Raw genomic sequence first — 14,438 nt, 5'->3', positions numbered from 1 at the left:
TATACAGAGAAACCCTGTCTCGAAAAACCAAAAAAAAGCCTGTCTTATAAGTAAACGAAAGGATATAACTCTATAGTGTAATAGAAACTGTTTTTTATATAGGGTATATCTAGATATACCCTGTATATACAATTATATAGATACAGGGTATATAGAGATATAGATGTAGAGATAGATATATGGGGATATATATATGTAAATACATATATATCCTATATAGTATAAATATAATCAAAATAAATGTAGGCCAGCAAGATGGCTCAGCATGCAAAAACACTTGCCACATAAGCCTGACAAGTTGAATTCAGTCCCAGGAACACACATGAAGGTAGAAAAAGAGAACGTGTCCACAAGGTTCTCTGTACATCTCTGTACATGGTGTCATGTATACATATCATACATGCACACACATTATATGTTGAACATACAATGATTGTATAATTTACTCCTATAGAGATAGCAGGTGTTCATCTTAAGATAATTCAACTGATTTGCTTTCTACTTCCTATTTGGCAGACTTAATCTGAAATGTTGAAGTTCCAATGATTTCTATACTGCTGCTACTGCTTTCCTATTGTATAACGTGGCATCCTGTCTACATTACAAAATCGACACTGATACCTGCAATGTTCAAGGTTGTACTTACATACACAGTTTGAGGCCAGCCTCAACTTCAAAAGAGCCTATCTTATAAGTAAATTAAAAAAGTATTTAAGTATACTTAAATATACTTAATGCATACTTTACTTAAAATATACTTTACTCAAGTATAAGTACATGAAAAATGCTATTACAGTTACATATTCTACATGAGGCCAAGCACTTTTTTAAAGGTTGTTTGTTCCACTGAAATTTATATTCTTTGATCAAGATTGCTGTTGTTACTCCTTTAAAGTGTATGTAAATCAGTTTCAGAATTTTATCTTAATTAGAGCAATCAGCTGATAAACTTCAAAGCCTCTAGAGTCTGTCATCCTTATCTGAAGAATACCTTCAAGGGAACCTACAGATCCTTGCTAAAAACAAGAAAAAAATTAATATGTTCTTTTAATGTTGAAGTTATTTCCAGTCTTCTTGGGCCAATTAAATATTTAGCAACTACATAATATTTGACCAATGCATAAAATTCAAAGTGTAGCTAAAGATTTTTTGGCAACTAAATATTACTACTAACGTTACAGAATAAGATTTGGAAAATAATACATGTTTAACATAAAAGACCTGGTGCTGGCCCTGGAGAGGTGGCTAAGCAGTTAGGTGCACTATCTGCTCTTCCAGAGTTCGGGGGATCTGGTGCCCCCTTCTGGTCTCCATGAGCACCAGGAATGCTAAGTGGTGAACAGAAATGTATTTGGGCAAAACACCTATACATATAAAACTTTTTAAAAAGATCTGGTGCCTTAGCACCAGTTTTCAAAAGTCAGCTTTGCCTGGTATGGTGACATATACTTTAATCCCAACAATCAGGAAGCAAAGGCAGGTGGATCTCTGTGAGTTCAAGGCCAGCCTGGCCTATATAGTAAGTTTCAGAACAACCAGGGTTATATAGAAACCTATATATAGGGTTATATCAAAAAAATTAAAAACTAAAATCCAACCCAAAAAAGGCTAACTTTAAGAAAAATATAAAGAGCCGGGCGATGGTGGCGCACGCCTTTAATCCCAGCTCTCGGGAGGCAGAGGCAGGCGGATTTCTGAGTTCGAGGCCAGCCTGGTCTACAAAGTGAGATCCAGGACAGCCAGGGCTACACAGAGAAATCCTGTCTCGAAAAACCAAAAAGAAAAAAAAAAAAGAAGAAAAATATAAAGAGGCCTAAGATATGCATAGCCCAGTGGGTACAGAGTTTTTTCCTCAAGGCTGATGATCTGAGTTCAATCTCAGGGTCCAGGAGCCAATAAAGTTGGGGGAAGAGAGCTGACTCCACACATGTGCTATGGCATTCATGGTCCATCCCATTAATAATAGTAAAAAAAAAAATTAAAGATTTATTTATTTAATGTATATAAGTACACTGTAACTGTCTTCAGACACGCCAGAAGAGGGCATCAGATCTCATTACAGTCACCATGTGGTTGCTGGGGATTGAACTCAGGACCTCTGGAGGAGCAGTCAGTGTTCTTAACCACTGAGCCATCTCTCCAGCCCAGTAAAAATTTTAAGAAAAGCATAAAGGCCAAGAGGATACAGCTCAAGGGTAGCATTCGTGTCTAGGTTCTGTCACTAAATACTTCCAAGGCTAAAAGACCCCCATAAAGTTAGATGGGAGTGGTGGCCTATTTCTATTATCTTAGCACTCTGGGGACAGAAGCAGGAGGACCAACAGTTCTAGACCAGGCCCAGCATGGTGGCTTACACCTTTAAAACTAGCATGTCTTTAAAACCAGCATGAGGGAGGCAGAGGGAGGTCGATTTGAGTTCCAAGCCAGTCAGAGCTACATAGTGCAACCTTGTACCTGCCTCCACCCCCACCCCACCTCAAAAGTTCTAACAGACTAAGCTACATATAAGATTATATAGCTCCCCCTGCCCCAAAAAGAGTAGCTTTAATATGTGTAAGTGAAAATTATATAAGAAAACAGAATTCCCCTTTGTGTTACTTGTTTATACTTTATTCATAATGAATCTGATAAATAACTTTTTAAAAATATATGACTGCTTTCATTATGTTCATATTATCTTCCTTCCTGCTCTTTCCAGCAAATAAACATCACCCTTTTTTCCATGAGCAACCAAACTAAGCTTATGATTTTTTTTTCAGACAAACTGCAACATATCACTTCAATTATCCAAACATGTCTCCCATATTTTTCATCCAGAGAGTCTTTGGTGTAGGTCTCATGTTTCCTGTAGAAATGGCCTATCAACATGGACAACTGGGGTTCTCTACTCCATTCGAAGCCTTTTGCAATAACAAACTTCTGCAACTAAACATTTTCTATATATTTTATTTGACTTTTGGTTTTGAGTTTAATCTAATGTTCCATTTCCTATAACTTAAATGCACTAAAACTTTCTCCTGTTTTCATTACACAACTTTTAAGGTTTCCTTTTAAAAACCTCTTTAACAAAAAACGTATACTCATTTTTGTTATGTTGATTCTCAAATCCTGACTATAAAGGATGAATTTTAAATAAATGACAAATGGCTGTTTTATTTATTCACCATTTAGGTCGGATTTATGACCCCTCTCTCTATCCTCACTTCAGCTACTGTTGAATTTTGAATGAAACAACTTCAATTGTAACAGAAGAAACATCTGTTGCTTCTTTTTCCTCATCAGGCTTTCCTAACTGAAAGAAAGGCTCTGCCCCTCTCCAACTCCCCCTCCCTCCCCACACTGAGTTCCTTGGACTTCTTTACTTAAAATATTGTCATTGCCATTAAAATATTATAGCTAAAAATTATTTATTTCCTTATTAAAGTAAAAAGAATAATGTTTAAAAATAACAACAAGATATGTACTTCACAGAATATAAATTGTAACCATAATATAGACTTCAAGGGCAGACTTGAAATGATCAGTTCAATCAAGCTGTTATACATTCGTGGCTCACTAAGAATTGTTTAGGAATAGGATTTTCTTCACAGTATCCAGATTCTGTATAGCTTCTTGCATGCTATATTTTCTTTGCCAATCCAAAGCTAACATAATGGCAGTCACCACCCCAAGAGGCAGACACCAAATGGTGCCACCCCCTCTCCCACGGCGCCTCATAATAAACCGTCAAGCAGTGGAATGCACCAGCTCCTTTATGAGCAAACAATGCCGGAGCTTCATTAGAATACAGCTGACATTTTCAAAGCACAAATACTTTGAAGAAAATTGTACTGGGGAAAAAAAGGAACGAAATAATTACAAAGGCTGAATTTTTTTCGTTTGTCAGGTTGATTTCTAAAGATTCTGAGGAAGCATACTTTATTGTTGACAACTTGAAAGTTTTCATAAATGGGAAAATATTTAATAAGAGGAAACCTTATTTTATTTACTGGAAAAAAATGAAAGTAAAAACTACCACCAGAATTGCTTCCATGAGGAATAACTATGAAGCACCTCTATAATGACTGATGTCTTCACTGCTTCTTCAACTCCTAAATAGAAAAAACTGAATCCCAGAATTATCTCTGCATTGTAATTAATTTATATAAATAGCTGAGGATAAACTAGAATAACTACCCCTCCCCCCACCCTCCCCCCATGCTCTGTAGTTTTTCTATCTGTAACCAGCAAGGACGTCTTGAAATCAGCATGTTCCTGGCTACTTTTCTATTTAGCCTGGCAGCAGCTTAACAAATAAAAACACGGTAAAAAACTCACGAGGTTGTGAGAAACAAACCGGTCTCTCTTACCTGGTCTAAGGAAGCATGCCTCTCACTGCAGTACCAACAACACTCTACAGTCTTTGTTACCATTCACTGGAAACTTGAGACTGTGTCAGACGTAAGCAATCGAGCTCAGACAAGCTCAACTTAAAATACTTCTCAATAAAACTAAAAAGATGCTCAAGAAAAGCGGTCAAGATGTGTGCTGCTGCCCAAGAAAGAAAGACACATCCCTAACCCTCAAAACACAGGTGCTAAGAAAGGAGCTTCTCTGTATGGAGCCTGGCTTTCTTACTAAATTACAAAGGCTGTTTAAAATTTAAAAAAAAAAAAAAATGCTTAAAGGTAAAAAGTGATAAAATGCCTAAATCCAAGCTATCATTTTTCTAAATGCCATCTGAATTTTAAGTAGTTTAAAAATAAAATTAACTTACTCACAAGACCTGCATAATTCGAATTGTACATGTCCGACTATCTGCTGGCTCCAAGGCAGTCAGTCACAAAGCAGAAGACCTTACCGCATTTTGAAAGCAGAGCAAATGCACCATGAATTTCCCAGTAAAAGGGGAGGAGAAACTCCTGAAAAACTGCTCAGAGCTTTCTGAGCTTGAAACTGCCCAGCCCTTGTGGGAGGGAAGAGCCCTGGTCCTGCCCCCTGAGATAGGCCATGCTTCAACGCCAAAGTGAATGACAGGCTGGTTTCTGATATCAACAAAGAGCAGCTTAGCTGTGCTGTTCGCCCTCCCATTTTCCCACACTTAGTATTAAACTTTTTGGGTTAGTCTTTTACATCTAGGGTTAAGTACCTTTCTCCATTTTCTCAGGAGAGCAAAAATTATGTTGACCTATTTTTTAAATGATTAATTAAAGTTACATACCTAATCATCTTACTCAACTTTCCAACACAGGAGATTTAACAAAAGATGACCTTTTAAAGTTCATTTCCAAGTCTACTCTTTGCAATGTCAGATAACTATAAGATTAAAGTATATTAATACACTTTTACTGCAATAATATTACAAATAAGGTAATGAAAATAAAATTTCCAACTGCCAAGATGTAAAAAAAATAACATACTAAAGCAGGTATCTGTGAGCATGTAAATTTAAAACAAGCAATTTCATCAACATGTATTTACTGAATATTGACCGTAAGCCAAGTGCTATTTTAGAGCCTGGGTATACAGTAGTAGTGAAAACATTCAAAAGTCAAACTAAAATCCCTGTCTCCACTGGACTTACTGGCATGTCATGTCTCCGCAGCCAGTGAGTTCCACAATCCAACTTGACTAAGGAGTCTCTTATCACATACGCATCACCTACACTGAAAAAAATTCCCCTCTGAAAAGGTTTTCTTGCTTCCTTGCTTGCTTCTCTCTACCCAGAGCTGGACAGTGATTAAAGTTCAAATATAATTGACCTTGTATATTGCTTGGGACAGGCTCCTTCTTTGTAGCCCAGGCTGCACTACAACATGCAGAAATCCTGTCACAGCCTCCTAAGTGTTGCAATGAAAGGACTGGGCCATCAAATACGTTTTTGAATGTATTTCTTGACAACAAGGCAAGAATTTTGTGCTCTGCTTTTAGTACTGTATCCTCAGCATCTTAAACACTACCTGTCTGACATTCCAATCAATACTGAAAGAGACTAGATGATTCTTCTTATTTGAACTTGTCTTTTGCTAACACATAATACACTAAAATACACACAGACATGTGCCAACAATATGATACAAGGTATGAATTAACTTGTCTTATAAACATGTTTTAAAAAATTAAAAATACAACCTATAGAACCCTGAATCTTTTCATTCTTATATCTTAAAGTACAATGGTGAGTCTATTTACTGTACTTGGGCAATCTATTAAAATTCAATGGACTGGGGCCAGGATGACTCAGTGATAGGAGCATTTGCTGCACTTTCTAAGGACCAAGTTTGGTTCCCAAGTTCAGTTTCCAGCATTCATATTGGGCAGCTCACAACTGCATGTAACTCCATCTCCAGGAGAACTGACACCCTCCTTCTGGCCTCCATGGAAACATACACATACAAATAAATAATTTTTTAAAAGTTCACTGATGGGGCTGGCGAGATGGCCTTAGTAGTTAAGAACACTGGCTACTCTTCTAGAAAACCTGGATTCAAGTCCCAGCACCCACATGGCAGCTCACAACTGTCTTTAACTCCAGTTCCAGGAGATATGGTGCCCTTATACATGCAGAGATACATGCAGGAAAAAACACCAATGCATATTAAAAAGATTCATTAAGAAAACTTGGCAAGCAATAGTGGTGCAAGCCTTTAATCCTAACACTCAGGAGGAAGAAGCAGAAGGATCTCCAAGTTCAAGGCCAACCTGGTCAGAGTGAGTTCCAGGAAAGCCAGGGCTACACAGAATAATAACCCTGTCTCAAAAAGCAACAGATTAATTAATTAATTGTTTGATTCAGTTAACTAAGTTTATATGGTGAGTCAGATTACAAATGTTTTTGAATAAAAGATAAAAATTTATAGAATCTATATACATGTGTGTGTACATGCACACACACAATGCACGCACACACACACACACACACACATTGTACTTTTAAAAGCTTTAAAGAATCCTTTTCAATGATTTCTTCTTAATCTTTTATATATAAACTCTATTTGAGGTTAGAGAACTGGCACAATTAAGGTTCTAACTGCTCTTCCAGAGGACCCAGATTTGGTTTCCAGCACCCAAATGGTGGCTCACAACTATCTCTAACTCTAGTTCCATGGAATATGATGCCCTCTTCTGGTCTCTGTGGGTGGGCTCTGTATATACATGGTACACAGACATATGTGCAGCCAAAAGAGCTACACACAAAAAAAGTTTAAATCTATTTATGTATCATTAGTTTTGGCTACTGATTAGAAAACACCAGATGGAGCTAAACATTCTTCTAGGTTTGTATAATGATTTTTTTTGAAATTGTTATGTATACTAGCAACATGACTAACTATTCACATTTAATGACAGACTTGTGATTTTATAGATAGAAATGATACTCACAGATAGCTAGTTGGCCACATTAAGAGTGGCAATTAGTGAGTTTGAGCTTGTGCTTTCTCACTTACTAAATAAAATGTCTAACCAGTATAAGATCAAACCAAAGGATCCATGAAACTACTTGCTTGAATAAATATTTCTTTATTGATTTCTTTTCTGAGACAGGGTTTCTAGAACTTGCTCTGTACACCAGGCTGGCCTGAAACTCAGAGATCCACTTGCCTCTTCCTTCCAAGTGCTAGTATTAAAGGCATACCACTACCCAGCTAATACTGACTTCAATGTTTACACATAGTAAACAGATTTACCTTTGTTTCTCTATGTCCTATTTTTAGTGAGGGCATCTTCCAAGGTTCTACCCTTGATGTTTGCTAGAGTCTAGATCTACACATCTATACATTCCCTCAAAGACACAAAGTTAAAAGCTTTGGTACTAGCTGGGCATAGAAACACATGTTCACTTGGGAGGCAGAGGTAGGTGGATCTCTGAGTCTGAGGCCAGTCTGGTCTACATAGTGAATTCTAGGATAGCCACGCCTACAAAAAGAGACCCTGTCTATAGTAGTAGTAGTAGTAGTAGTAGTAGTAATAGTAATTATTATTATTATTATTGTAGTTGTTGTGTTTATAAAAGGGTAAAGAGAGAGGGGTATGTTTGGTGAATGTGTAGTTAGGTATGGGGGAAGGTGGTGCCTTGGTGGGCCCTTGCTGAGGCACCCCTCCCCCCTGAGGGACCAGCCACATGAGAGTATAAAATAGAGTTTATTCAGGGCATGGGGAGGGGAGTTAAGAGGGTAGTAGAGAGATCAAAAAAGAGGAGTAGAGAAGTAGAGGCCGGTCATGAGCACGTAGAGGGGGGGAAGGGAATGGGGAGAGAGGGTGGAAGGGGCCAGAGGACAGAGTGGGAACAAGAAGGTAAGAGCAAGAGAGAGAGGAGGGGGTAAGCAGCCCCTTTTATAGTGAGTCAGGCACACCTGGCTGTTGCTAGGTAACTGTGGGGTGGAGCTTAGGCAAAATGCTAACAACAACAACAACAACAACAACAACAATATCAACAAGAACAACCACCACCACCACAACAACAACCACAATAGTCTTGGTCAGCCAGTAATGCTGTTGGGAGGTACCAGCAAGTTTTAGATAAGGGCTTAACAAGACACACCTTTAAATGGGTTTTGGAAATACCAAACCCTGAAAGTTGGGTTCCCAACTGTGAGGTGAATGAGCTTCTGCTGTCCATCAGTCATAAACTGAGACCTTCAGAGTGACGAGCCAAAACAAACTCTTCTTCTCTTTGACTTATGTCAGATATGTGTCACAGTAATGAAGTGGTGACACGACGCTGCTTTCCTAAAAATGTGCACTCCTCTTCTGCAGGGCACCTATCACTTCCACAAAGATGACTACTAAAATCTTTAACGATCTCCCAGGCTTTTCCATTCTTCTCTAAACTTTAATTCACAGCTGTTTATTGGTCAGCACTGTATATCTCAAAATATCCACTTAATTCTCTCAGTATTTCACTTCTCATTGTCCATCTAAAATCAGCACATCCTTTTATTCTTTTAACCTTGTTAAAAGCATCAATATTCAGCAAAGAAAGTAGATTCTCTTAGCTAGACATGGTAGTAAACACTTGTAATCTCGGCACTGGGGAGGCGAGCAGGACAACTGGGAGTTCAAGATCATCCTAGGCTACATTATGTGTTTGAAGCCAAGCTGGGCTGCATAAAGCTCTATCTCAAAACAAAACAACATAAAGAAGAAAGTGATTCTTTCCTTATATATGAACATGGTAGTTCACACCTGTAATCCTAGCACTCAGACGGCTGAGGTAGGCAGACTGCCATTGAGTCCAAGGCCTGCTTTGGCTATAAAGTAAGTTCCAAATCAACCTGAATATTTGAATAGTTAAAATTTAAACTTAAGATTCACTTCCTCTGAGACTGAAGAGATGACTTAGTGGTTTGAAAGCACTGACTGCCCTTGTAGAGAACTTGGGTTTGTTTTCCAGTCACCACATGGCAGGACACAGCTATCTGTAACTTCAGTTCCAGGGGACCTAATGACTCTTCTGACCTCTGTGGGCCCTTGCATTCACATAGTGTATGTACATGCTCTTGCATACACATATATACATAAATATCAACGCATTTTTTTAAACCTCACTTTTTTTGGTCAGGTGTTTGTGGTACTTTGAATATGCTTGGCCACGGAAAGTGAGGCTTTATTAAGGAGGTGTAGCCTTATTAGAGGAAGTATGTCTGTCACTGTTGGGGTGGGTTTTAAGCTTAAGCTACACCCAGTGTGGAAAGAGCCTCCTCTTGGCAGCATTCTGACCAAAATACAGAACTCTTGACTCCTCAAGTATCATGTCTGCCTGCACAAAATATCCATTTAACTCTCTCAGTATTTCACTTCTCATCCAACTCAAATCAGCACATCCTTTTATTTTTCCACCATGCTTTCCACCATGATGATAAGGGGCTGAACTGTAAGCCAGCCCTAATTAAATGTTTTCCTTTTTAAGAGATGCCTTCCTTGGTCATGGTGTCTCTTCCCAGCAATGGAAATTCTAACTAAGACTATGTTCAAAATGTAGCTACCAGTGTATTAACGGATAGTGCAGATATATAGAACACTTCCCTCACTGCAGAAAGTTCTGTTAAACACTTTTACTATATAAACAGTAAACTATTTAAAGTTAGTTGCCATTGCTTCTCGGCCTTTTGGCTAAGATCAAGTATAAAGTTAGTTGTCCAAATTTTCTTTAACCTGGCCCCAATCTACCTTTTAATTCTAACATTTTACTTATTCAATGCTATGTTTTGCCTGTATGTATATTTGTATGCTGTGTGCATGTTTGCGGCAGAGGCTAAAAGAAGATGTCCTATGCTCTGGAGTAGCACATGCCATGTGGGTGCTGGGAACTGACCCCCTGGTCCTCTGGAAGAGCAGTAAGTACTTTTAATCATTGAGACATTTCCCCAACCCCATATATTCTAGTTGTATCCTCTACAAAATCCCTATGCATGCTTTAGTTCCCATCTGACATCGTGGGGTCCAAGCATTTAACACTTCATAGGATGAAGGTCTGTGCAAGGAACATGGGAGATTGATCCATGGAAGAAGAAGAAGCCAAAAACACTCTAAATACAGAAAAAGTTTACTAAAGCATCCACAAGTTAGGAGAAGGTTTTAACCTGTGAAAATACCCTAGAAAAAGAAGTTAGTTCGATGGAGAAAGGATCGGGGTTAGAAGCAGAGCACTACAACCAAATTCAAGTTTATGTCCAGGAACTAAACTCAAGCTGCTCTGACTTGACAGGGAGTATTTAGCTCAACTGGGTCACATAACCCAAAGAAGGGTTAGAAAATCAATTAGCAAGGTCGGGGATATAACTGAGTCTCAGGAACTCTAAGGCTGCTATGATTCCGTAAGTCTTTCTCCTGACTTCTTTCACATCCATCAGCTTCAATCTCTCTTACTACAAAGCCCAGCATTCTCCACATGGAAAGGTGGCTAACGATGTGTTTCTGATTTTATAGCTGATAGATCCTACGATTTTATTCTGCACCATAGACCTTATATTTAAGGGAAGATATTCACTGGCTGTACTTGGGTTAGATATTCTTCCCTAGCTAAGGAAATTGTGTCAAAGTGATTAGGTACTGTGACCAGAAGAGTACAACCAGGTAACATGTGGTAGCTAGGTAGATGAGAAAGATTAGTGGAGAATCTTCTACTGATTCTACAACTGGACTCTAAAATCAGTAGGTATGTGAAACGAGTTTTTTAAATATAAATGACTTGTCATCAGTTTACTAAGATAAAACTAAGATTTGACTTTGTTTTCTAATCTCAACTATTTTCTTTTTATTAGAGTATCTCTCTACCTAGCCTAGGGTGGCCTTGAACCTATGTAGGACTGGACTTGAATGCATAATCCTGCCTCAGCCTTCCAAGTGCAAAACACATAAGGACATACACAGACACATATATGTGCACACACACAACGAGGTGGGATATAAGAGAATATTAGTGTATACCCATTTGGCCACAAGCTTTTCAATATAAATCTCCATCCAGAGTATAAACGTTTGTTCTAAGAAACTAAGAAAGACCAACCAATCCTACAATCTTTTTAGATGCACACATAACTGGCAGTCCTGGGCACTTTGATCTTAGTATTATCTAACCCTAGTCAAAACAAGAGCCTAACCAATTTTGTTGAAACTAGTAACTAGTGCGAGGTGATGGTTCCCTTAATTCTGGTTACTCAGGATTGCCAGGCAAGAAAACTACAAGAGCCTGGGAGTCAGAGGGCCAGCCTGAGCAACACGATGAGGAGAAACACACACTGTAGACAGAGCTATCTACTGACCTCCCCATACATACCATGTTGTGAAAGCACGTTCACACTCACACATACATATACACACACAAATAAAAATACATATTTTTTAAAATTAAGGAAACAATAACAACAAAGAGTATTGACCCCAGCATTTGGGAAACAAAGGCAGGCAAATCTCTGTGAGTTCAGGGTCAGGCTGGTCTACATAATGTATTCCACGACAGCCAGAGAACAACATGGAAAAACTGTCTCAAAAAACCAAATATAAACATATATATAATAATTTTGAAAAAAATACCTTAAGTTCTAGTTCATTTTCATTACTACAATGAAATATATGAAACAAACACATTTTTATAAAGGGCTTAATGAGGTTTATTTGACTGAGAAGTTCTGGAGGTGCCAAGCATCCTGCATGTCAGGCCTTGGTGGGACCCTCACAGAGAAGTGAAGTAGTGAGGCAGGACAGAGAGACAGGAAGGTTAGAAGGAATAAGGGAAGGAGCTTCAGTACAGAGTCTCTGCTGACTTTCAATGTCAGCAGACGCCAAGAAAGCATTCCAGCCCGAAAGCTAGGGAGATAGTAAAATACTTGTATAGAGTTTGCATCCCCAGCACCCACATAAAAGCTAGATGTTATCTTCAGCACTCAGGTGGAATGTGAGGATCCCAGGAGGTCTCTGTCCAGTCAGACTAGATAAAGCAGCAAGCGCCAGGGTCAGTAAGAAACTCTGTCTCAAAAACTGAACCAGAGGGACTGGAGAGATGGCTCAGTGGTTAAGAGCACTGGCTGCTCTTCTAGAGGTCCTGAGTTCAATTCCCAGCAACCACATGGTGGCTCATAACCATCTGCAATGGGATCCTGTGCCCTCTTCGGGTGTGTCTGAAGACATCCAGTGTACTCACATATGTTAAAAAAATCAATCTTTATCTTGAAGAAGAAGAAGAAGAAGAAGAAGAAGAAGAAGAAGAAGAAGAAGAAGAAGAAGAAGAAGAAGAAGAAGAAGAAGAAGAAAAAGAAAAAGAAAAAGAAAAAGAAAAAGAACTAGAAAGTAATGAAGGAAAACACCTGATGTTACCCTCTGGAATCAATATGTAAACCTACGGGCAAGTATACGTACTACACACAAGCACACAGTTCAGTTAAAATAATTAAAAAGAAATAATATCAACACAATTAACATTTCCTGATATGAATATTTTCAAATAAGAATAGTTAAAATAGTTTTGGACCATACTTAAGACCTAACTATATAATATGACCTTACCCTTTTCTTAATCAGAAATTCTGGGAACTCACAAACAAAATTATCAACTTTCATTTATACTCACAAGCATGTCTAACCATTTAACTGCAACATTGTGATGTTATCTTCAAAGTTCACACTCAAGAAACCCTTATCATGTTAAACATGGTATGGTGGTGCATGCATGTAATTCTAGTCCTGGAGGTAGAAGCATGAGGATTGGAAGTTCAAGGTCATCTTTAGCTACTCAGTGAGTTCCAGGTGAGCTTGGGAAAGCTAGGACTCACAAAACAAATCAAAATCCCATCATGTTTTAGGGATGGTTTCCTTCTGCTGAGCTCTCATCATGCTTTAGGGATGGTTTCCTTCCCTGAGCCAGATTCAGAGATCCTCAGCTGTATGCAGGACATGCCAGCTACACTAAATCATCTTTACTTCTTGCACAATAGTCTGACCCATGGTCTTACTTTATCAACTGTAATCCTATACAATGCACTTCACCAATCACTCTATCAACTCATTTAAGTTCCTCAGCAATATTTCAATGTTTCAAAATTTCAAAGCCACCAAAATGGTATAGATGACTACTATACAGGCATTTACGGGGAAATTTGCCCTTGCAAAGCCCACACCCACACCTGTATGTGTCGTAAGCTTCCCCTAAGCACCTTTCTTTTACTCCTGTTTGGGTACACTACGTGTGTGTGTGTGTGTGTGTGTGTGTGTGTGTGTGTGTGTGTGCGCGTGTGTGCACATACGATGTTAAAATCTCTTCTTGGACTTCAACTCTGCCTCATGCCGACTCACTCAGAAATTTCCGTGATGCACAGTCATGAATGCCCGCTTCAACTGAGTGGAGGTCTTGGAAAAGAACTCTTTAAGCTGAGCTGTCAAGCCTACACCCCCTATCCCTGGCAATGGCAGAGACATACACAAGAGCAAAGGGTCACACAGGAAGCAATGAAGCTTCCTGTAAAGCTTCCTTACCAGAGACAGTAAAGGTTCACTCTCATAAGGACATACTCAGGAGAGTATATTGCCTTGTGAGGGAAGAAGCACGTCAAATGATCTAGGACCTTCATTAGGCTCAGAGTCTTAAAGGTCTGCTATTGCCCTACATAAGATTAAGGTTTCAACACATGAACTTTTTTCTGAAGATTTATTTTATGTGCATGGTTGTTTTGCCTGAATATATCTGTCCACCATGTACATACAGTCCCCATAGAAAACAGAATAAGACAGATCTCAGGTCCCCTAACGCCAGAGTTACAGTTATTAGTCAACCCTGGTTTGAAAACAGGAAAAACAGCTAAGTCAGCTCATCAGGGCTCCCTTCATAACTTTTTTAAAAAAGATTTATCTATCTATCTATCTATCTATCTATCTATCTATCTATCTATCTATCTATTTATTTATTTATTTATTTATTGTGTATGAGTACACTGTAGCTGTCTTCAGACACCCCAGACCCATCA

General features: G+C 38.6%; 1 protein-coding gene across 9 annotated transcripts in view; it reads right to left on the bottom strand.

Moving 5' to 3' along the window:
- Nucleotides 1-14,438, bottom strand: part of Tfdp2 (transcription factor Dp-2) — a 124,107-nt gene that overhangs the window by 54,745 nt on the left and 54,924 nt on the right. Inside the window, exon 1 of one of the 9 annotated variants that reach the window (XM_021206217.2) lies at nucleotides 4,757-4,893. The exons of 7 other annotated variants lie outside the window; for them this stretch is intronic. In XM_021206217.2, the coding sequence (XP_021061876.1) occupies nucleotides 4,757-4,787 (31 nt within the window). In that variant the 5' untranslated portion in view covers nucleotides 4,788-4,893. Of the gene's footprint in view, nucleotides 1-4,349; nucleotides 4,436-4,756; nucleotides 4,894-14,438 lie in introns of those variants that run through there. One more of the 9 variants, XM_021206218.2, reaches the window with a different exon arrangement.

Source organism: Mus pahari, chromosome 10, assembly GCF_900095145.1.
Source record: "Mus pahari chromosome 10, PAHARI_EIJ_v1.1, whole genome shotgun sequence".
In the NCBI taxonomy this organism is placed as follows: Eukaryota; Metazoa; Chordata; class Mammalia; order Rodentia; family Muridae; genus Mus; species Mus pahari.
The sequence above is the reverse complement of the archived record's forward strand: the minus strand, read 5'-3'. Positions and strand labels throughout refer to the sequence as shown.